The sequence below is a fragment of the Protopterus annectens genome, chromosome 6.part0 (genome assembly GCF_019279795.1).
Source record: "Protopterus annectens isolate FY-2018-M chromosome 6.part0, PAN1.0, whole genome shotgun sequence".
Taxonomy (NCBI): domain Eukaryota; kingdom Metazoa; phylum Chordata; order Ceratodontiformes; family Protopteridae; genus Protopterus; species Protopterus annectens.
The window spans coordinates 1,722,844,351-1,722,869,323 of NC_056737.1; the positions used below are offsets into that span (position 1 = coordinate 1,722,844,351).

Genomic DNA, 24,973 nt, shown 5'->3' on the forward strand with positions numbered 1-24,973 from the left:
GGGAGGTCATCGTGCCTCTTTACTCATCCCTCATCAGGCCCATAATTGAGTACAATGCCCCTTTTGGGATGTACCTTACCAGACACCTGCAGCAACTGGAAAGACCCCAAAAGTACCTCACCAAGAGGATCAAAGGGCTCAAACAGATGCCATATGCTGCCTGGTTAAAGAAACTCCAGCTCTACTCAGTGGCATACCGCCTGCTCAGAGGCAATCTGTGCCTGACGTATAAAGCCATGTCCAACCCGGAATTAATGGACATGCTGCACCTCAGAAAATCCAAATCCCATTGAGCTACGTGCTCGAGAGACTTGAACTTCAGCACTGAAATAAATAGGACATGTTGGAGGGACAGATTCATAATCCAGAGGCTCCCTTCACTCTGGAATAAAATCCCAGTCCAGGTTAGGCAGAGTCCCTCATTGACTCTCTTCAAGAGGAATCTTGATGAGTGGATGGGAGATCGTAGGTTCACCCCAGGTATCACTTCTGTGTCACTGTTAGACAGAGGCACAGTATACTAACCTCAAAAAAGGGCATAGCAAAATTAATTTAAAATGGGTGGCAAAAGCCAAACACACTCTGGATAGGCTTATAAATGCCCTAGGGCAGATAGCCTAGTATAAACCTATGAACCTATGAACCTATAAGCAAGTCATCTAATTATGGAAAAATATGGATACCCTCTAGCTTGCAATAAGCTATGGGCACTTTGTAAACACTCTTGGAGCAGTGGTAGCCCAAAGGTTAAGGCAGAGAATGGATAATGTGATCCAGACACATAAAGCCTTAAGAAACAACTGAAGTCTGGATGAATAGGAATGTGATGATAAGGTTTCAAAAAAATACTGAAATGAGGAAAGATGGTAATAGGATGTGAAGTGAAAGCATTTTGAACTTGGCCACTATTACATACTTGTTTATGAACGAAAGGTCCAGAACTGGTCTAAAGGCATTTTCTTTCTTTGGGATCAGAAACTTTCTTGAGTAAAAAAACTCCTCCCAATTGGGAAGGAGAAACTGCTTCTATTACCCCCATGAAAACGTGTTGTAGGACAGAACGGAACAAAAGGTTTTCGTCTGGTAGATGTGGAATAATTCCCTTGAAAGGACAAATGTCTTTCCATTGCCATCAGTAAACCTGTTGAATCAGTCTCAGGGCCAATTTTTCTGAAATAATCTGTTACCAAAGAGAGAAATGGATATTTGCACTTTCTGGAAGGGATGAATGAATGCCAGGGTGGAAGGGGAACTAGGTCCATTAAGCAGTCATTCTGACTTATTTGACTGTCCTTTTTTTTGTGGAATTCTGCTTTCTTTTAGAAACCTCTTTGCAATTGTTTTTTAAATGTCATGTCATTAAAATCTCATTTTCTATCTTCTGGGAGGTTCTGAGAATGCAGCCAGGCTCTCCCGAACAGAGTACTGGTGGCAACAGGAAGGAATTGCAGATAAAGCATTCCTCATATTTTCACAATCAGTCAGAATTAACTTTAACGTATGAGCCTGACAATTCAAAATTCTAAAAATTAAAGTTTCAGAAGCATATATTTTCCCCCTAAAATTATCAGTTGTTTTAACATCCTTGTTAGAAGAGGGGATTAGAATTAACAAAGTTCGTGATATCAGCTGGATTAATGAAAGCAATATCACCTGGGTCCAATCTGAGATGAGTGTATAAAATTTTAAAAGACTGAAGAACTTTGTACAGTCTATGTGCTTTCTTAGGTGCAGCAGGCTGTGTCATGGAAACCACAGCCTGTGACAAAAACATCCTCCAGTGTTGACAGCAATGGGTAGATGGGAGGAGGTTCTGGGAATTCAATTTGTAACAATTCATAGTATTTTCTGAAGGACCGAGAAACCTCAGTGTTCTCCCACTGAAACTACTGGCACATTCTGGAAATAGTCTCAAGGAAATAGAATGCTTGACAGGGAGATTCAAATAACATGCTCTCATCTGAGTGCAAATCAGAAATCTGAGGAGAAAAATCTGTATCTGCTCCATTACATTCCTGTCCAGATTCAGTTTCTTGAGTCTGTTCTGGAAATTACGAATCCCTTTTTCTTTTACCTGAAACTACCCAATAAGAAGGGTTAATAGCCTGTACAAGACCCTGTTCTAGACTTAATAAACTACTCCTGTCCAGTAAAATGGGTGCAGGAGAAGGTGCATGTTTAGCTTTCTGTTTCTTTTTGACAGGAAAGTTGAGGCAATTATTTATGGCAACAATAGCTTCCCCATTGATGGGCACAACATTCTGGTTAAGCAGGGGCAGGTCCCTGCCCCTTCTCCCAAAACTGACCGGAGTGGCTCTCCCTTAGCCACTAAGGGGACACCAATAGCTAATGAGGATATAGTTAACCCCTGGTCCATAGTGGCTGTATGGACTACACCACTTGGATCAGGGGAAAAAGACTAATGATGTGAGGAACCAGCTTTGACCACAGCACAGTTACTCATCTGTGGCTGAGGCAAATCGCTAACCTGCTGCTGTGACAAAGGCTGTTAAGTTAACATTTTCCTTTTTTGGTTGGAAGAAGGACTGGCTGTGGGACCAGTAGTTTGTTCCATGGTCAAGGCAAAAATAATGATGCTTCTTTCCCAGAGAAACTAAGTAGCACAAGCTGGTCAGGCTTGCAAAATAATAATAAGTCACGTTTCACAGTAAAGACACAGTAAAAAGCACTCTAATATAATTTACCAGCAAGAAATGGTCCTCCTCATTATATTAAGTACTGATTTGATATTCCCAGTCTCAATGATGGAAAACCTCCTATGGCCTAGCTATAGCAGAAAAAGCTTTCTCAAACACTAGACCAGCCTCATGGAACTACCTAGTGAATGAAGTTAGAAATCAGTAATCAAATAACACATTTACAACAAAAACGATGGAGGACCTGCACAAAACCAATTCATGCATTTGTTATAGAGATAATGGGTAAAAGAAATATGAAACAGAAATGATGTTATGTTCTCTTTCATTTTTGTAATTTGAACACAGTTTCTATGCAGGAAAAAAATGAATTTTAGAATGTTAACTTTTACAACTTCAGAAACAAAGTTTACTCCCTTTTAAAGTACAGTAAAGTCACATAACAGTCAATAAAAACACATATTCCTAACTTAAAATATGCTTTCCTTCGCAGGAAAGTAAGTTTAAACATTACAGTTTATATGTGGAAGTTTTTTCCCCAAAAGGGAAATTATCTATCCAGCAATGGAACACCTGAAGCTGACTGTTGATCCCTGAATGTTCATAGAGGAGTGCACCCTCTGGTGTTAGGAAATCTTTGAAGGGCTTGGCACCCAAGCATGTCTTTTAGTCAGCTCAGTTATAGTTAACTATTGGTTTGGACATGGGGAAGTTATCCTAAAGCTTTGGAAGCTGCCTGGCTGTTGTATCCTATGCAGAATATAACCCGTTTAGCTTAGGCTACTACATCAATGACCAATATGAAGAACACCTTAGGTTTTGCAGCATGTAGCATATTATAGACACAAGAATGTATGAAACTCTGATTTCTAGCATTATCGAGTGAGTGTAATGATCTGCGACTCAAGCGGGCCTTTCTCAAGACTTCTGGACAAAGCAGGGGAACACTAGACCACATCAGATAGTCTTTTTACATATTACTGTAATTCACTTAAAAAATGAATAGAGCAGCAGAACTTGTATCACAATTCATTTTCTGAACAATAATCTGAACAACTGGAGAAATTAAACTTTAATGTGTGCCATTATTGACTGACTGTAATCATTTATGATTTACGAGGGATGAGAAAAAAAGAGGGAAGATAAGGACATTCTGTTAACTCAGGAACAGGTAAGAAGTGTGTGTGTGTGTGTGTGTGTGTGTGGTGGACTGAATGAAGGGGGTGACTGTGCTAACCTGATGTAATGGCTGCCAGTGGTGAATACTATTAGGGCAGCAGAAAAGGGTTTGCTAGTGCTTGCAGGAAGCACCAAGCAATTCAGAGACATGCAAACTAGCCAATAATAAAGTCTTTCCTCCCTGTGGCTAATGTGTCTCTGAATTGCTGGTTTCCACATTCATAATAAGATAGTCTTGTTGCTTGAATCTGGCCTGTCTTTTAATCCTGGCCAATTGTTTTTCAAAAATTTCTCTAGTAACTCTTAACCTGGCACATAAGGGCTTTCACCCTACCTATAGTAACAGAAGTATGGTGAAAAAGCAAATGGCCAGGACTAGTTGACTTACAGTTAATAATGATATTATTAAGAATGAGATGGATTCATTGAAAAATAAATTCAAAGAAAGAGCTTACCCTTTAGATCTAATTTTGGAAAGTGAGACAGAGATTTACACAGGAAGGGAGTTAAAGCATTGTACTGTTGCTTTACACATGGGCAATGGATGACGGATGAATAATTACTTTATTAAAATTTTAAAATTTTCACTTACATACACTCCATTTATAAGGGCAGTTATTACCATTAGCTGAAGAATTCTGCCAAATGAAAGTGTAAAGAATATCGTTGGAGAAGCATGTGTTATTGTGAATAAAAATAATTCTAATATTAAATATATCTTAAAAGGGCAAATGATGAATAGACCAAATAGAGAAAGTATGAGGAGGACCTTCTTGTTTTAGATGTGGCCAGTGCAAGTTTATATCAGATTCACCATCCTTTTTTGTATTAACACCAAAGGAGTTTCTGTTGCACTAAGTTATTATAATTATGAGTCTAGCTGTATTATTTATACAGCTGGTTGTATGATCTGTAATTTTTTTTATATTGGGAGGATTAAGCATACTTGATTTGAACATAATTATTCAATCACAAGCAAGAATGAAAATATTTTTATTTAAACATTCTATAAAATGTAACAATTTTAAAATTTTTTTGGTATGTTTTATGCATTGAAAGTGTTGGAAACAGATTTTAGAGAAGGAGACTTGACTACTTATTTCGACTGTAAATAATATTATTTGCACGTTTATTTAAATTCTACTGTAGCACTTCAATGAGGGATAGGGTCAGGGGATTTAATTATGTGATTTTATATTATTCACTGTGTTATTATGTGTTAAGTTTAACCAGTCTGATGAAATATCTGCTTAGAAGACTAAAGCACTTACTGGTTCAGTGAAGTAAAGTTGGAGTATACTTTTATGACTTCTTCTCTTCTCTTTTCTTTTATATTTTGGTATATTATATTGGTAAGTATATTATAGGCATATAGAAAAGTGGAGAGCAGCAGTGGCTGTACAGTAATTATGAGAGCCTGTTTAGTAAGAAAATGTTTATCTTGCATAGTAATCCAAGTGTTTTGCTGGTTTATTGACAATAAACTTGATATGTTAAGCGAACGTAAGGTACTGGTTATTGATGACTCCAAATAGTTTAGCTTGGGCAACACTAATACACTTTATAACAAATAGCAATAATAATAATATTTGTTAGTGAAGAGTGATTAAATTTAACATCATCCCTGTTTCATATTTCATTTACCCATTATCTCTATAACGGATACATTAATTGGTTTTGGGCAGGTTCTCCTTTGTTTTTGTTGTATTTTTTTTCTGATTGCTGATTTCTAACTTCATTCACTAGGTGGTTCCATGAGACTGGTCCAGTCTTTGAAAAAGCTTTCTATGCTATAGCTGGGCCATAAGGTGGTCTTCCATCATTGAGACTGAGAATATCAAATCAGTACTGTATAGTACTGTAAAAAAAAGTTCATCCAAAAGACATCCATTTTGTAAAAAATAAGTAAATATATTAAATATGCTTGATTGATTAAATCAGCTACAGTAACATCCACATTTATAGTATGATTTGAGAAATGCCAGAAATTAAAAAAAATACATATTTCCCCCTGTACTGTTGCATTCCCCAAATACATAAAATGTAAGCTGAACATGGAGGAAAAGATCTCTAGAGTCTACGTTTGCTGGTGAGGCAGTGTCTTATTTTTTGGCTGTGACAGCAGAGTTCTACACATGCTTTATTGTTACTGTAGAGGAAAATAGGAACAGTAATCAGAACACCCCTTTGATTTATTTATTTACTGACATTTGATTACCAGGAAAGTCTGACTGGTAGTAGCCCATTTTCAGTGGAGGCCCAGGGAGAAAAGCTACAAAGTATTACAAAACATTTTAGGAACAATAATTTTATAATCTTCAAAAATAATACAAAAGCATATATACCAAACTAGAGATAATTCATTGGTTAAGAATAGATACAAGTTATATGTCGATGATTTAATATCTAGAGAAATTTTAGTCAGTTTACAGAGAAATTAAAGCTAAGTTAGTATAATAGAAAGATGGTTTGCAATATGAAGTAAGAGAAAATCAGGCTTATGGTATATTTAGAGAGAAAGCCAGGGCAGAGAAATTGATAGACGTAAGGAAGTGAGTGAAGAAGGGAGAGTAAGGAGGTGCAAAGTAGGAATAGGTACTTGTTCACATTTAGCGATATAGTTATCCTAGTGCTGAGCAAGAACAGAGACAGATTTTGGCCTGAAAGTCTTTCAGAATGGTTTTGAAGGATGGGCAGGAGGGTATTGACCTGATGGATACAGGTAAAGAGTTCTAGTCCTTAGCAACAAGGCACAAGTATAGACAATGCCCAGCAGATTTGATAGGTTTGTGGACAGACAAGAGGTTTGGTCATTGGATCATAATGATTGACTTGGAACATAGCTGTGCAGAATGTTATTTAATGCTGGACAATCAGATGGATGTTGGATGATTTTATAGGTGGTAAGAAGCTGTGTATATCTTAGTTGATGGAGTAGTTCTACCCAGTTTAGGCTTTTTAGTACTATACAGTGGTGGGTCCTGAAGGGGGTATTTGCTGCAAATTTAGCAGATTTGTTAAATCACTTTTCAAGTTTTGATTTTTGTGATGACTGGAGGTTAGTATGTTAGGATGAGAGTGCCATAAAGAATTGTGGGGAGGAGATAAGTAGTTCCAAGTATAGATTTGGTTGCGTTGTTGAGAAAGGTTTGGGCCCTGTAAAGCATCCCTAGTTTTTGATGAATTTTTCTTATGCAATTTTGTATATGCAGGTCAAATTAAAGATTATCATCAACTATCATCCCTAATAACTTGCTATGAGAAGTGGCTTTAATGATTGTATTATTGAGAGAGGACTTTAATTTTTTTTTTCATGAAAGAGGGATTTGGGGAAAAAGTAGTAATTTAGTTTTTTATTAAGGTTAAGCATGTGTTGTGAGTTAGAAATCCATGTTTCAGGGGCCGTTTATGCTTCCTGATTAATTTTCTGGAGGTGTGCCAAGTTGTCAGATGTGCAGATGAATGTGGAGTCATCCGCATAGTGTATTATGGTGTCCTGCTGTGTGGATGTGTGGAAAGTGTTGGTGAGAATGTTAAAGAGGAGGGGACTAAGGATAGAGTCTTGTGGCACACTGGTAGTGACTGTGAGGCATGGAGAGAGGGAGGAGTGCCATTTTATTGACGGATACCCATTGGATAAGTAGGTTTTGAACAAGATGGGCTGAGAAAGACCTAATGAGGACATTTGAAGTAGAAGTTTGTTGTAACAAACTGTGTCAAAGGTTTTAGACAAGTCAAGTAGTAATGAGGACACCTGTTTGCCATTATCTCTAGCTTTATTTACAGTATCTATAAAGGTTAGAAGTGCAATTTTAGTACTATGGGAAGGCAGAAACTATGGTGTGAGATACAGGATTTCTTCCTGCAGAATATAATTTAGCAATTGCTTTTGAATACCTTTTTTAAGTATTTTGAAGAGGGGGATGGAGATTGGTATAAGTCTAAAGTTAGTAATGTCTGTTGAATTTCATCATTTGTTTAGAGGGATAATGTATCATTTTTTTTCCAGAGAGAGGGAATGTGAAATTCCTGGAATTACATATTTATAAGGATTGAGACAGGACAGGCAAAGCTGTTGGCTGCTGTTTTAAGGTACTCACTTGGAAAGAATCGTCAGTTTAAATAGAACATGGTTTGAGTTTGTTTAAAAGTAGTTTTATATAGAATATGTGAACAAGTTTGAAGTTGAAAGTGGATGTGGTGATATGTGGCTTTTGGGTAGGGTTAGGATTAGATGTTGGGGAATTCTTGATTAGAGGTGCTATACTATCTATGAAATTAGAGTTGAATTTTATACTGTGGTTTGGAGTGGTGAGTTATTGGGAGAGGGTTAAGGGTTGAATTTTTGTTCAGGATGCAGAATTTCTTTAATGGCTATCCAGAAATTTTTAGGGTTATGATTACTATTATTCTGAAAGTTATTGTATAGTACAATTTTTGGTCTTCGTTTATTTGCATTTTGGTATGACTTCAAAGCATTCTGAAGTTTTCAAGATATTGTGCTTTATATTTTTCCATTGTTTCCATTCTTTTTCTCTACCCTGCATTAAGTTCTGATTTTTTTGGATAGTCAAATTGCATTATTTGTTTTTAGTTTCTTCTTTCTAGGAGATGTAAAGCTATTTAGGATATTCAGGAAAGTTGGATTGGATTCATTTACAGCATCATCTAAGGGGAGTATTTTTAGCAAGTTCCATTTAATAGATGATAGGGTAGTAATGAACATTTCTGAGTTAAACTTGGCAAAATTGGATGTTGTTTTATAAACATGGTGTTAAGTGGATGTATGAGATGTTGGGTTGTATATACTGGGAGATGAACACTAAGAGAGTCTGACATTTTACCTGCAGTCATGTATTTGCAAGGTTCTGATACCAGGATCAGGTCTAATAGGGAATTTGAGGTCTTGCTATAATGCATGGGGCTATTAATTAGTTGTGTGAAACAATATAAGTTCAAGCCAGAAATAGGGTAGTTAGAATTAATTTCCAAGCAGCTGACTGACATTCACATCACCAAGTAGTATTTTTTTTTCTTGTAGAATTGTTATGCATATCCAATGCAGGATCTCTTCCAGTATAGCTGTATTGTCATCAGGAGAGATGTAAAGGACTGTAATACATATTTGATCTCTGCTATATCCAGCTGAGCTCAGTCCCCCTTGAGGTCATTACTCTTATTATTGTCCATTAATACTACTGTATTCCATGCTGAAAGGGACTACATGTAAAGTAACATGATGTCAACACTGCTGCTTCATCTCATCTTTCACAATTACCTTATGGCAGTATAGCACAGAGGTGTAAGACTATGAGTTTCCTAACCCACTATCCCTTGTGGTTCTGGTTTTGATTATTTCAGTCTCTACTTGCATACCATGTGATTCTGGGCATGCAAATTAATCACACGATGCTGTCAGGAAATCCTGGAAAAAATGCACAGTACATCTAATTTCCACAGGTCATCATGCACATGTAAAATCTTGACACGAGTTCCACGAGTTTTGTTTCCACATATACCTTATGTTTTTTCTGCCATGTTTTCTTATCAGCTTTGTGCAGTCATACATTGGACCTTAAAAGAGTTGGCATTACAGTTCTGCATGATACACAATGATAAGCCTAAAGTTTGACTTTCTTATTTGCTTTGTATTTAGGCCATGCATTGAGTGTCTATATTTCAAAAAAAGCTCACTTTTGAAGGAATGTGAGGCAAATTGTCACAACTTAAATGTCACTGTTGTGGAAAGCCTGAGGAAAGAAAATCTGTGTAAAGAGAAGGATTCAGAAAACTGCCTCATGAGTTTCATCCTGAACGAAAATGATGGTGTTGACCTTTATTCTGCCACAGTTCTGAATTATAGAGGTAAGCATTTCCTTGCAATCCATATTGCATTCAGTCATACCCTTTAACTAAAGGATAATATATAGAAACCACCTGCTGATGTCTAAGGATTAGATGCAGAAATCAACAGCTGATATTTTAGGGTTAACACTTACACCTGGGAATTGTATCAACAAAACTGACTGACTCTCAAGTACTTCATTGAATTATGCAAATAATGTTTACAGATGAGTTTTTGAGCTGGACCTATAATGGGATTCCTGAGCACTGATGTCATAAATAATGGATTATGGTCACCTGCTTTCATCACTTAGACTTCAGTTACACTTATTCAAGCATAATATCTTACATTGGTATTTGCTAATATTTCACTGGTCACTCACAATGGAGCAAGACTAGAATACTTGAGTGATATTGAGTTGTCTGTGGTCCAAAGTTATGCCACTTGGCGAAAGAATATGACAGATTTACATTGCATGTTGGTATCTGTGTCACATTAGCTAATAAGATGACAGATCTGAGTATGTGCATTACAAGAATGTGCGTATGTACTTAAGCTGGCATTTACAAGTCGCTGTAACTAAGCTTATGCAATGGCAGCTTGGATAAATTGAGGATATATGTTGCATGCATAATTAAAAGACCATTTTCTTTACTTCTGGACATATTATTTGGTCATTATTGTAGATATGTGGTGATTTTACAAGCAGATGCTAACACACATCATTGCAGCATCTTTAAAAAAGCTCGTTACAAGGTTAGAGCACATCTGCATTAATACTTTTGTCTTTGCTATTGATAATAATCACCATACATCAGTGCCCAGCCCTATGTACTATAGGAATGGTCTACTTGTGGGTTTTCATTGCTTCATGGACTGAATTTATTTATTACTGCACATCCTCTTGTAAATATTACCATATACATACTGAACTGTTCACATGGACATAACTATAAAATGTTGACTATGTTGGTTTTATGCTGCTTCTTTGGGACACAGGTAGCAGCTCAAAAGATTCAACTGACCAGACTACTTTCTTGGTTAACAAAATGCAGTCAGTAAGTAAATAAATATGCAGAGCTGTGTGCTTCTTGAAATGAAAATCTAGATGATGCAATAGGCTTTTCTGGATGGGAGACAAGGTATGATGTAAGCACTCTGTCATTTAAAGCTCATATAGGTATAGGAAAGAAGCACAATTCATAAAACATACATAACAGTAAATGCACAAGGTGTGATATCCAGCTTGTACAGGATCAGTGCTGGGAGTATGGTGAAGCAAAGTGGTACCGATTTTAAATTCTGAGACTTGAAAGTGTGAATCCCTGAATAGTGAAACTGAAGGTACAAAAATGGGGACTTAACTTTTACTAAGTTCAACATTCTTGTGGCTTGGGGTATTGCCAATGTGTTGATCTTGGAATTAGTACATGTAAGTAGAGAGGGGTATGGGGCAAGAACTTTAGAGGACAACAGTGATTGTCAACATTTACTGTTCTCCTTTAGACTCTCTTTTTTTTTTTGCAATATAAGGACTCACAAATATGAGTCTCATAATTACAACAGGGAGACCAAAGATGCTTGGAACTGTGCTAGAAAGTTTGCCAGAAGTAAATGCTACCTACTTTATTTTCTCAGCATAAAATATACCAAGCATGTAGTCAACAGCTTTATGTGAATACCTTCGCAGATTATTTTCCCGAGGGATGTGTATTCATAGGTTCATAAGTAATTACTCGACTAACAACCCTAAAGGGCCTTTTTAAGTCTTGCCATGATTCCCAAATATATTTTACAGGTACCACTCATTTTATTGAAGGTAAATCATGGGTGTGTGGGTGATCAAGCATTTACAAGCTTCCACTTTCTAACAGGGACATAGGAGGCAGACCAGAGGTAAATTTATGATTTCCCAGCCACTGATTCAAGCTGCACTTGAATAATTGCTGGAAGAAGCTCTGCTTCACATGGATGGGAAGCCTGTTCTGCAGAAGGGGTTGTCTCTGAGACACATATCTGTCCCTCAGACATCTTATTTATGTTGTAGATTAGGTTTAGGTCCTTAGATTGGGTATTTCTTATACATTTTTTTTTCTAGATGTGCAACAGTTTCATATACACTGAATCAGGGGATACTTTGAAAGTCAGGGATAGACTGCCTATCAGTAGTCTCTAGGAGACTGAGTATAAGGATAAGGCTTTGAGGTGGTCCACTGTCAGGTACATACCAAAGGGGTCGTTGTAGTCAATGACTGATCTAATGAGGGCTGTGTAAAATGGCAACTTTAGACCTAGTTCTCTCTGTCTCTCTCTCTCTCTTTTTTGTAATTTAAGGACTCACAAATATGAGTCTCAAAATTACAATAGGGAGATCAAAGATGCTTGGAACTGTGCTAGAATGTTTGCTAGAAGTAAATGCTGCCTACTTTATTTTCTCAGCATAAAATATACCAAGCATGTAGTCAACAGTTTTATGTGAATACCTTTGCAGAGTATACTCTTGTTTATAAGCTGAGCAATGAAGAATGATTTCCTAACTAATAAAAGATACATAATGGTCAAAGGTATTCTTAAATGCCTGATCACAGGGTTAACTTTTAGGTGTGTATTAGCAATACAGTAATTCCAGGGATGTTTGTTTTTCTGAAAGATACTAGTATGCATTTTTTGGCAATGAATTTTAGACTGTGACTCTGGCACAAGTTAGAAATCTGTGTCATGTCTTCTTTCAGAATGTTTGTATGCTTGGGAAATTCTCTAACCTTGCTTAGTTTGCAGTCATCTGCTAACTTGGTCAGCCATAAATAAGCCTTTTACATTGACCTTCACTACAGAGAAGTAGATTCCAAAAAGGAACAGCTTCATCAATGAGCCCTGGGGAAAGCCATGGAGGATTTCACTAATGACTGGCATTTTCTGTGGAGGTATTCTGACATCTTGTATCATATATGTGAGCCATATGGCTACAAAGTAAGTGATGTAGGGGGTTTATACCTAATTTTGTGAGCTTGTCTACAATGCCCAAGTGGATATTGTGGCGAATGCTTTGGCCAGGTCAAGGTAGGCAGTATGCACTGTTTTGTCCTTGTCCATTGCTTTGGTGACATTCTCAAAGAAGTCCATCCAGTTGAGTAGTGATGGGCATGACGTTCCATTGATGAAACAAAACTGGGTTGGATCTAATGATTTGAAGTTTCTTCTATCATTATTTATCATGCCTGTGATTATTCTTTCAAAGAAGAGGACCTATAATTCACAAAGATACGGTATAGTATGGGGTTTTGCTTATAGTGAGTTGTATACTGTGGAGCTCCCAAGTGCAAAATACTGCTTGACCAGCCAAGGTGTGATTGTTTTTTGATGTAAGTTGAGACACCTTCACCTTTTTCCATTTCTGTGCAATAGCTGGTCTAAATGTGTGAAAGGCATTAAAGCCCTCCACTGATAAGGTATTCTCTGCAGATTTAAACCATGTCTCAGTAACCATACAGATATCTCAATTCTCCAGGGTTAGGAGAGCTTGCAGGGAGTTGAGTTTTTTTGTTTAGACTCTTGGCATTAATCAATAACACCTTTAAGTAATTCTGGGTAAATTTGTCTATGTCAGATGGTTTCTCAGGTTGGAAATGCCTAAAACCCACTATGGACTTGGACATGGTATTAGCCAATATTCAAAAGCCTAGAGGAGACAGGTGAAGGCCATCCCTGACAAAACATTGTGGTTTCTCAACCATATCCTCACTGGTCATAAATATTGTACCTCCTTTGAATGACACCAAAAACTAATCCAATTATTAAAGTCAATTTTCTTCTTCATATTGGCTTCATTCTTGGAGAAGGTAGAATGCTGCTCAGTGCTATGCTTATACCAGCCTGGGACAAACAGCCGAGAGCTCTATCATGTCTCTCTTCATGTAGTCCAGGGAGGTACTTCTAAAGTCATTTACTCCTACATGGACTATGACTGAGTCATACTGGTACTTATGGTTCAGTAACCTGAGTGCTTGTGTGATCTGGCAGATCCTAGCCCCTGCTACGTACCTAATTTTAACCCTCTCCTTGCTCAGCCTGGTGAGTGGGACATTGGTGTGCATTACAATGGAGTCTTGTGTGGCCAAAATGTTGGATTGTGTGATGGTCTACCTTATGGGTCTAGCTGTAGGACAGTTGAGGCTGAATGTGTCGTGGTGGGTGTTGCTTTGTTATTGTGTTTTTGAGGTTGCTGAGGATACTTACTGTAATTAAAGCATCTGGGAGACCTTTGAGGTTCTGGTTTGGGTAGATTACTTTTAAGACAGCATATGAGGGTATATGTATTTGGCCTATAGTGCAGTATGTGGCAGGTAATGTGTAGTGTATGTATATTTCTGACAACCCGCTTGGTATTTGTAATGTCTGCATTTGAAAGCCTTGTATCCAGAGACAGTATATAGGTATAATTAGGTGGTTGTCAGAAAACATAAGACAATTTCTACTTTGTCTCTGGATGCCAATTTCTACCAAGTTGGCTAAAGAAGTGGTACGAAAAAGCAGATCTATGGTTTCAGGTATAAACTGTACAACACTAAGATATGCTAAAACACAAAAGGAAACTATCTACAAATAGACTCACAGTAAAAAAAAAAAAATAATAACTTTTACGATTTGATCACCTGTTAATTTTTCTGGAGTTTTTCTACCCAAGCCTCCACTGAAAACTGAGTACACTGACCCTGTTGGAATTTCCCAGGAACCAGATGTCAATAAGTAAATAAATAAAAAATATGATGGCAAATTTTAGGATTTACTATCAAAATGCAAAAAAACCCCACAAATATCTTCTAGTGGATATGGCAGTAAACGTCTTCAACAATCTTTTCCTTAGCATTTTAGACTCAGTAGTATCCCCAGGGGAAGGAAAATCAAACACAAAGCAGTTGTGTGGCTAACAGTAATCACAAAACAATGTCCCACACAGACAACACTTGGAAAATGGAAAACAAATCCATCTTCAGAAAACCTACACAGCTATAGAACTGCCCCAAACACAGTGAGAGTTGATAAAAATGACAAATACCACTGTTTTAATAACATAAGAGCTATGCCAAGTAATAAACTAAAACATTTCTTGTAAAGTATAAATTATCTGACCAAGCCAGGGAAACAGCCACCACCAAATCCTTTGTCAAATGAAAGAAGTTATAACATCATCTCACTTATGATTCACCATTTCATACAGTCTGACATGTCACTATAACAACACAATATCCCTGTACACCAGAATGACATGGCAGTTTTAAGTTATACCCTGTATCAGTATCTCAGAAAAAAAACACCCATTCAAAAAAAAAAAAAAAAAACACTTTACTATCCACAGATTACATGTACCATGAATTTAGCTCCATGTGGCAACTAAATGCAGACCATCCTACATTATGTCCATACAAAAAAGAGGGGCTTCAACTGAATTATGCAAGTTTCAGACCTATATTATCTTAACTTATTTCTGAAAAAGTGCTAGAAAAATGTATAAAGCAGCAAATCCCAAGTCATCTACTTAAAAAAATGCTACCTAGCACCCATTCTGGATTCCAGCCTAATCATAGTACACAACCTATCCTTCTGGCTTTTGTAGAGCATGTCAGCAAACTCAGGAACTAAGGCCAGCATGTAGCTTTACTGTTCCTAGGTCTGTCAAATACAGCTGATGCAGGGTCACAGCCATTGCTACTGGAATGAGTGCAAAATGTAGCATCAGGAAAAGTACTACTAACTGGTTTAAAAGATGTCTTCCTCAATGATCCCAGTCAGTTAACTGTCAAAAAACTCCTTCATCCAATAAAGGACCCCTTCTATTTAAATATATGTACAAATCAGTAACAAATACTACTTTAATACAATATCCATATGATTCACACTTAAGGGCACCCTCTCTTTAAGAACTCCCAGTAGACTATAGAATAAGCTTTTCATCCCTTGAGCACTGGCTGACAACTTTGCATGTACTTCTAAATACCAAAAAAGTTAATTAAGTATTGTCACAAACCCAGGTATCCCACTTCACAACTTGAAGTTACACACAACTAGTTTTAATCACTTAACTATTGATCTAGTTACATGCACATTAAACTACTTGGTGTGATAGATGTGATTTAAAAATCGACACATACATTGACATTGGTGTAGCAAAAACAATCCCAAATCTACACTATGAGCATATATATAACATAACCATTTCTACCTACTGTTGCAGAAACATTGTAAGTACCATCTTTGCCTTATTCATATCCACACATTTAAAAATCATGAACAAAACACAACTGCATAAACAAGAGAAATACTACAGCACCATAGCCAGATTTGTATCAAATACGATACAAAATCACACAACTGTCTATCATTACAAATACTGGTATGGGTAGAAACCCATAACAAAGTTATCTGCAATTAACTAAATAAACCTGTACCCCCCTGATTAAAATATTTAGTCCAAATATGTAACCCCAAAACGATGGTTCAGATTTCTTAACTCATACCAGAATAATCACAATTAAACTCCTAAACCACAATGGGGTCAAGTTATTTTCCTACACCATATCAAAACACTGGAATGCCATACCTAGAAACATACACACCACACCCAAAGACAAAGAATTTCTGAATAACTTAAAGACACGTCTACAAAATAAATGGTGCTGTCTCTACATTAAATAAATCATTTACTTTATCTTCCTAGCTGAAAACCTTTAATGGTCCCACAAACCCAGTGTTAAATAAGCTGATTCTGTCGCAGAAATGTAAAACTATTTAATGCAATCATTCAGCACTTTATTTCTCTACATCAGTCCTCTCCCCTCTTCATATACGTCATCCTAAGTATTTGATTTCTCTTTCCCTTCCTCTCCATCTCACCTACTGTTATAGTGATTGAACCTTTCTCTCCATCTCACCTGCTGCTGATGTTATAGTGATTGAACGTTCTTGTATACAAAGCATGTACATAAGGCAATGCAATTATTTTTAGCAGTCATTCTATTGCATTGTATACATCACAAGTCTTAAAAATAATTTGTATGTACTGTGTTCCTATTTTACTACTTGGCCTCCTCTGGAAATGAACTCTTTGTAGCTCTGCTTAACAAACACAAATACATAAATAAGTTCTTTATACATGTTCTCATTGCTATTCCTTATTCTTATATGCAGTCTTTAAAAGGCAGAGTTGTGCAGCAGATCAAATGAGGACATGCACAGTGTTATCAGAAATCCAAGCAGTATATTTATAAATAGTGAAAGCTAGCATTCTCTGACAATGTATTGAAAGCACCTTTACATAAAATATCCCTAATGCATGATGCCAGTGATCATTTCTTAAAAAGTATTATATCTAGGTCTTGCAAATGTTTAGTGGGCTAAGTCTTGACTATTGATTTTTTTTAGTCATTTAAGATTCTGAAACCTTGTTAGTATTTCTCAGCCTTTGCTGTCTTTTTTTCAATGTGGATCTTCAGAGGTATTGCACATTACTTCCAGAATTTGTTTTAATTCTATATCGTATAGGAAAATAGCTGTTACAATTGTCGCTGGTATTGCTGAATCAAGATCAAAGGCATAATACAAAGTATACAGTAAAAACTGCAGCCATGAGGCTATGTCAACTCAAAAACACTAATCAAATGATATGCAAATATATGGTTAATAATCAAGTGTTGTGTTGTTAAGTATGCTTAAGGCAATTCTGTAAGTATAATCAGACAATTTAGTATAGTAAGTATTCAAATATCAGTGGTCAGATTACATAGTAAATAAGTAGATCATTTGCATACATTTGAAATTCAGTACCTTGTAACTTCAGTGGTAACTTCAGTAATTCCAATATAGCTGAAATGTAGGACATTTCTTTCTGCAGTTTTTATACATACATATATGGGTGTACTTCAGAAGACTAACAAACTAAAAGGCTGAATCCCAAAAGACTGCAAATTCAAAATATTGAACACATTTTTAATGCAGGGGGGAAAGCCCCCATGCACCCCTCATCACCCCCTGCTAACTATATATACCAACTCTAAAATCATACAACAGTGGAGAAGAGGCAAATTCTATCATTCAGTATTTTGAATTTTCAGTCTTTTGGGATTCAGTCTTTTGGTTTTTCAGTCTTCTGAAGTGGACTCACGCATATACATACAAACATTTCAGGCATGGATAATACTAGTCTGCCATTAAACCAGAACAGTCATTCCCATAATAAGTGTCCAAGTTGTTCTTAAAAATATCTAAACTAATGCTTGATTTAATAGAGTTTAGTAGTCTATTCAATGTTTTAGCTACTCTCTCAGACAACTGATCAATACACCTCTCATTCCTGCATAATTTCCTATACAGGTTGTTCAATGATTATCTTTGCTCTTTGATAACTCCAAGCATTCCCATAAGTAGTTACCTTTAAATGTCCTATATACCTGAACAAGGTCTCCTCATAGATATTTATATGAGACATTGCACACTTTCAGATATTTTATTCTTTCATAATAACTTAAATTTTCACATCCATTGATAGCCTTGGTGTATTTCCACAGTACCCTTTTGAATTTACTCATAACTGTTTTCTTAAAAGGTTTCCATATTGTTATTCCATAATCTAGTTTGGGTCTAATCTAACTTACAAACAATTATTTCACCATTTCTGATTTTATAGACTTTACAAAATATTTTAAGGCACTATAATCCAATAATTACCATTAACCAATTGGTTTATAATGATTAGAAAAACACAAAGGTGGAGCTACCCATATACACAAGTCCTTAAATGAATGTACAGTTTCAATCACTGTATGGTGTATTAAATATTCACCCCTCAATCTATTTATCTGCATATTATTCTCTTGTGTCCATAGTCAAATTATTCTGCAGATATATCCTATGTGTAACACGTATAATAAGTTTACCCATTTCCAAGTCATCCTTATACAGTGTGGCTGATTAATAGTGTTAACTGCAATTAATAGTGTCCTAGATGTTAATGATGTCTCATAAAGCTTTCATTACACATTTTACAAAGATCACCACTGTAAATACAGTTCCAGGCAAAAGTACTAAACATATTGTTAGTCTATCTTTAAATCAATGATAAACTAAGAACATTTTTACATTTTCTTCAATAATACTATAACCAGACATTCTTCTAATCTTCAAGATGTTTGACCTCCATAACCCCGTGTTAATTTTTTCTGCTTCCATATAATTTTTTGTGAAAGTTAATAAATGAGTTCTAATTATAAGACATAACTTATTCCATGAACTTGGAAAGCATTCCTTTTATACTGTATATATTATTTTTTTTTCTGTTATGGATATTTATTTTTAATATTAGGTTCCCGAGATTGGTGTTAGTTCCACTTTGGCTGAAGTTATATATTCCATGCATATTCTTGTAATGGTACCAGACCAGACCAGACATTACCTTATAGGCCAGGCAGAAGACATTCAAATGTGTCCATAAAAATGGAATATAAAGACAGTTTATGAATCCTTTCTGAACAGCATAAGTTTCAAGCCTTATGAATTTTGGAGTAAGAAATCATTATACCTTTTCAAGTTGTTTCAGGTAACCTGTTTGGAGGCACTATATTAAAAAAAAGTTGAAGCAATGAGGTATACAATGGTAGAATGATCTCCCTGAAATGAATAATCATGCTTTCTTAGCACTGGAGGGACTTCAAAATATGCTTTCTCAATTTAGTATCTACACGCTGGTCAAAATATAAATTGCTGTCTTCCATTGTTTGAAGATCTTTGATAATGGTATCACATTTATGATATTTTGATGTTATAATTTATGTCTTTTTGTCAAGTCTCACAGTGCTACATTTATTGGCATTAAACTATAGATCATTCAAACTGCACCATGTAAGTGCATTTTTGTAGACCATGCTGGAGACCTTTGACATCTTTTATTGACCTAATTCTGTTATTCAGCTTGCAATCATCTGTACAATTGCTCATCCCGAGCTTATTTCACTTATTTATATCTGAGAAGAATTATCCAAAAAGAAATGGACTTAGTCCAAAGGGCCTGAAGGACACACTTGACAAGTATTAATGGGTAAACTCCAAGCCCGCATTGTCCTATTCTTCTGCTGGTATCTTACCCATTGAACTATGTATGGATTGCCATATAATACTTTTAATTTGTCAAGTATTCCATAACGGAGAATGGTTGAATGTCTTAGCAAGTTCAGTATAAAAGAATATTATCAAGTGCTGATGTTACATATTCAAAAACGGTAACAGATTCAAAAGGCAAGATCTTCCATTAACATATTGTTACTGTTCTTTATCTAATATAAATATGATCCCTGTGTCTTTTTGAATCAGTTTCCTTAAGAATCTCTCAATGATTTTATATAGACAACTGGTCAGGCTGATGCATTCCAATTCATTGGGGTCTGATGCGACCCCCCCCACCTTGTGAATTTGGGCTTCTACAGCCTGTCACCATTGGTAGGAGATAAGTCCACGTGGTAACATTTTGATGACATGATTTATAAAGGTTTGATGGCTTGCCTTGATTCCCATGTAGGAAACCACCAGTTATATTATTTATTCCTGTGGAACCTACATTTTGTTATTTTGTGGCAGCCGTTATTATATATGGAGGCAGACAAGGGATGTCATCCCCTCAGTACAGCGCTCTAACATACATATTTACTTACTGTGAAGTCTGCACAACATTCTTCTCTAAGTATGTTTGCTAAGTACTGCGTTTGGGTGGCCACTCAATCATTTACTAATAACGTGTTTTATTCAGCATTCCTTCCATACTCTTTTCTGGCATGATTAAATAAGACGTCATAAATCATTAATAGAGACAATCCATAAAATAAATATATCACCCAGATATTGCGAATAAGTCTTTAAATACTGCTGCTTTAAAAAGGACAAAAAAGAAATGTATTTTCCTAGTGCAATAAATTTTAGTGCAAATGGGGACAGAAGATGCCCCCATGGCTAAAGTATTAATCGCCGGCTACTCTCTGAACTTGCAGTATGTATTGACCGCCAAAACTAATAAAAAAATGTGCAATACCATTTTTGTGTCAGTCAATCCATCAGAAAATGCGATGTACAAGGACCATTTTAAAATTTACATCGAATTATAAAAAACCCTTCAACTTTAGTTAGTAAAAATAGGGAGGAAAGTGCCTCATTTAAGTCCTAATGAACATTAGAAATAATATGCATCAATAACTGGATGCTGAAGGATTTTTTTATAATTCTATGTAAATTTTAAAATAGTCCTTGTACATCGCATTTTCTTAATAACTGGATGTTTAACAGTACTGTGGTGGTGGTGCTGCGGTAGCGTTGTCGCCTCACAGTAGAGACGTTGTCCTGTTCGATTCTCAGCTAAAGCTTCATCTGTGTGGAGACATGTGTGAATGGGTGTACCTTCATTGAAGGTTGTGCGTCAGGGCTGGCAACTCGGTACTTAAAAATCTACTGCCAATCATTAGCAGACCGGAGTTCCGCTGTGGTGACCCCTAACCAGGAAAAGCCGAAAGATACAACAGCAACATAAAGGAGATCAAATAAATCAGGACTTGATAACTTTTTCCATTAAAAAAAATAAATAATACACTATCAATACTGCCATAATCTATCATAACTTTATTTCTATACTCTGATTCATAAAATTCACTGTCTAGTGACATGTTTTGTATTTTACTTACATAATCAGTAGAATGCATGATGGTTGCTCCTCATTTTTGTCAGACAGTTCATTATTCAAAGCCTCTTATCTTTAGTAAGATTGTACGATAATATTATTTTATCTGGTGGCAAATTAAAAACAATTGTTTTCTTATAATAAATTTCCCTGTTGACCATGTCATACATACACTTAAACATAAGTAAATATGGATGCATTCATCTGTTCACCAAGGAACTTAATTTTGGCCTTTTATATGGCAATACTCAAAATGATGTTTCAATGTGTTTGCATTGATGCAGTACTTTTCTCTCACTGCACCCATCTTTACTTATGTTTGAACATATGTGTTTTACCCATATGTAACAGTTGCAGTTTACTAGACTGATCACAAAAATCAAAAAAGTCAGCACACTGCATTTAAATATAGGTAGAAACATATTTTTCAAGGGTGTTAGCTTTGGTCTCTTACCTGTGTAATCTAATTCAGAGGTCACACTACCTTATAGTTAAAAAGAATACATGACTTACAGGAAAGCCAAGTAGTCCTTGTATCTCATACCTTGCATTTAGTATATTCACAATAAGCATGTCGGGGAAGTAACTTCTTCTAGCAGCCATAGCTGTTGACTACATCCCCCATCTAAAAATACTTGGTATATTTTATAACTTATTTACTGCCTTGATAATAAATATTTTTGGTTCAGTGTTATATTTTAGAATTCAGATTGTAGTTTGCAGAGAAATAATATTTAGGTATCATCACCAACCCACCTTTTCCCATTTTCTACATTCATGTTAGAAGTAAACTCATACTCTTCTTATAATTAACAATTTGCAATAACTCTGTTTCTAGCGTTCTATCTATAGCAGAGATGCTAAGAGACAATTTCTTGTCAGCTACTTTTCTGTGATAGCCACACTGCAGCAAATCAATTGACATGGTACTAGAACATGTCTTGGTTTGGCTCATCTGCATTTTAAGCATTTCCTCATTGGAAGGAAGCAATAACTGATGGAAGAAGTTACCAAATAATGCCATACCTGGTGCTGATAGCCTCCATTCCAAGTTGTTAAACACATTTGACTCCCTGACTGACATGTTTAACATATTTGCATCAGTCATCAGTTTCCATGGTCTTGCTGCAAATTTGCAATTGCTATTACTTTTCGAAAATTACTCTCTCTCTCTCTCTCTCTCTCTCCTTTTATTGCTTTTCCCTCCTATTCCTTTTCTCTCCTCACAGTTCGGACTCCCAGTGACTGTGACATCCATCCCTTTTTTCATTCATAGGTTTATAAGTTCAAAGGTAAGTATCAGGCTAGCTGTCCTTTTGGGCCATTTTAAGCCTAGCCAATTTTCCTTTTGGTGCTTGAATTAAACTATCACATGTGGTGTAAGACTGGCCTTACCCATTCCATGGTTGATAATTATACATTACCCAAGTGAGAATAATTGAGATCATACCATTGATAATTTGAGGGGACCCATGCATGGCATAAAGCACTTTAGTGCTGCCTCTGTCCATTGGTAGTAAAAGGAGCAGCCCTAGGGCAATTTTATTTTTCCCATCCATAGATCCAAGTAGCTCATGTATATGGACAGGGATGAGGTTTCTTTTGTGTGGACAGGGAGTCTGTTCTAGTGCAGTGGTGTCCTCTGCAAGTTATACCTGTTCCTATAAACTGTTCTGCTGATGTTGCAGAATAAGTTTAAATACTTAGATTGGGTATTTGTGATGCCATTTGACTTGCTGATGTGCAGTAAATTGATCATATTGGTTCAGAGGATGCTTTGTATGCCAGACAGATGTTACCTCTTAGTAGTCTGTAGGATATCCAGTATAGTGACAGGGCTTTGAGTTGGTCCATGTATGACATATTTTTTAGACCTTGTATCCTTTTAGTAAGGCATCCCTGTTGGAGTTCCAGTTGTTGTATGTGTCTGGATAGATATATATGTCAAAGAGGACAATATACTCAGTGATGGGTCTAATGAGGGCTGAGTAAAGGGGGACAATGACATCCATAGATCTAGACAAAATCTCTGTTTATAAACTGTGGAATACTGAAGGACCTTACTATGACAATGGACACTTGGTTGAAAGTTAGGTCACTGTCCACAAATGTTCCCAAATCCCAAGCAAATGGCTCAACTCTCAAAAGCATACTGTCATTATTGTCGTTTCCTTGAGTAGATGATTTCCCAAAGAATGCAAAGAATACATTTTTGGCATTTAGTTTCAGTACATGATTTTGGCACCAGTTATTTATTTGGGACAAACCTCCCTGCAGGATGACAAAGTCATTTGGAAATTTAACGACTGTACCTAGCTTGCAGTCATCTGCAAACTTAGTCAACTAGAGCTCTATGTTATTGTTTTTTACTTCACAAAGCAGATGTCAAACAGGGGAGAAGATTCCAGGGGTGACTGGACTCTTTGTGAAAGCAACTTCTCCTATTTTGATTTCCTGCATCCTATCTGTGAGCCACTTGGCAATCCAGTGGGTGACATAGAAGTTTATTCCTAGTTTATTTAGCTTTTCTACAATGCTTGAGTTTGGGATTATGTCAAAAATTTTGGGAAGACTGAGGTTTGTGGTGTGTACTGTTTTTACTTTCATCCATTACTTTGGTGACCTTTTCAAAAAAAAGTCCACCAGGTCTCATTAAGCATGACTTGCCCTTGATAAATCCAAACTAAATTTGGCCCAGAGTTAGCAGGTTCCCTATGTCTTTATTGGCCCTTATTAATTAGTTCCATGATAACTCTTTCTATGGCCTTACATATGAATCTGGTCAAACTGATGGGTTTGTAATTGCCTAGGTCTGCAGAAGGTCCTCCCTTATGCGGGGGAATGACTATAGCTATTCTCCATTTACTTGGCACAAAACCTACGTGGAGGCTGAGTTTGAATGGTGTTGTTTAAAATGCATCCATGGATAGTATCAGGATCAAAACCCATAGATGCAGTATTTCTAGATTTTGATAGCACTTTTAGGACTTTTTTATTTTTATTATTTAGTCATAGGTTCATAGGTTGGTACTAGGCTATCAGCCCTAAGGCCTATACAAGCCTAGCCATAACAATTCCCTGGCTATTTCTTCCCACATTATTTACTTTCCTGGACCCCTGTCTAGCAGGGTGACTGACATGATCCCTGGGGTAAATTTCCTTTCTCCCATCCAATTGTCAAGGTTCCTCTTGAAGAGGTCCAAAGAGGCACTCTGCTTGACGTGTATGGGCAATCTATTCCAGAGTCTGGGGAGTCTCTGGGTCAGGAACCTATCCCTCCAGCATGTTTTGTTTATTGTGATGACAAGGTTTAGATCCCTGGAGCGTGTAGCTCTGAGGGATTGGGATTTCTTTAAGTGTAGCATGTCCAACAGCTCTGGGTTTGACATGGCCTTGTATGTTAAGCAGAGATCGCCTCTGAGTAGACGATATGCGACAGAGTATAGCTGGAGTTTTTTAAGGCGGTCAGCATAGGGCATCTGCTTTAGGCCTGTGATTCTTTTAGTGAGGTATTTCTGAGGCCTTTCCAGTTGTTGCAGATGTCTTGAGAGGTACATACCAAATGGGGCTTTGTATTCTATA

The 24,973-nt window shown here is 36.5% G+C and overlaps 1 protein-coding gene across 1 annotated transcript in view; it reads left to right on the top strand.

Annotated features, from left to right (window-relative positions):
• Positions 1–24,973, top strand: part of LOC122804023 (integrin beta-2-like) — a 361,244-nt gene that overhangs the window by 161,649 nt on the left and 174,622 nt on the right. Inside the window, exon 3 of the mRNA XM_044073700.1 lies at positions 9,493–9,701. Within this exon, the coding sequence (XP_043929635.1) occupies positions 9,493–9,701 (209 nt within the window). The remainder of the gene's footprint in view (positions 1–9,492; positions 9,702–24,973) is intronic.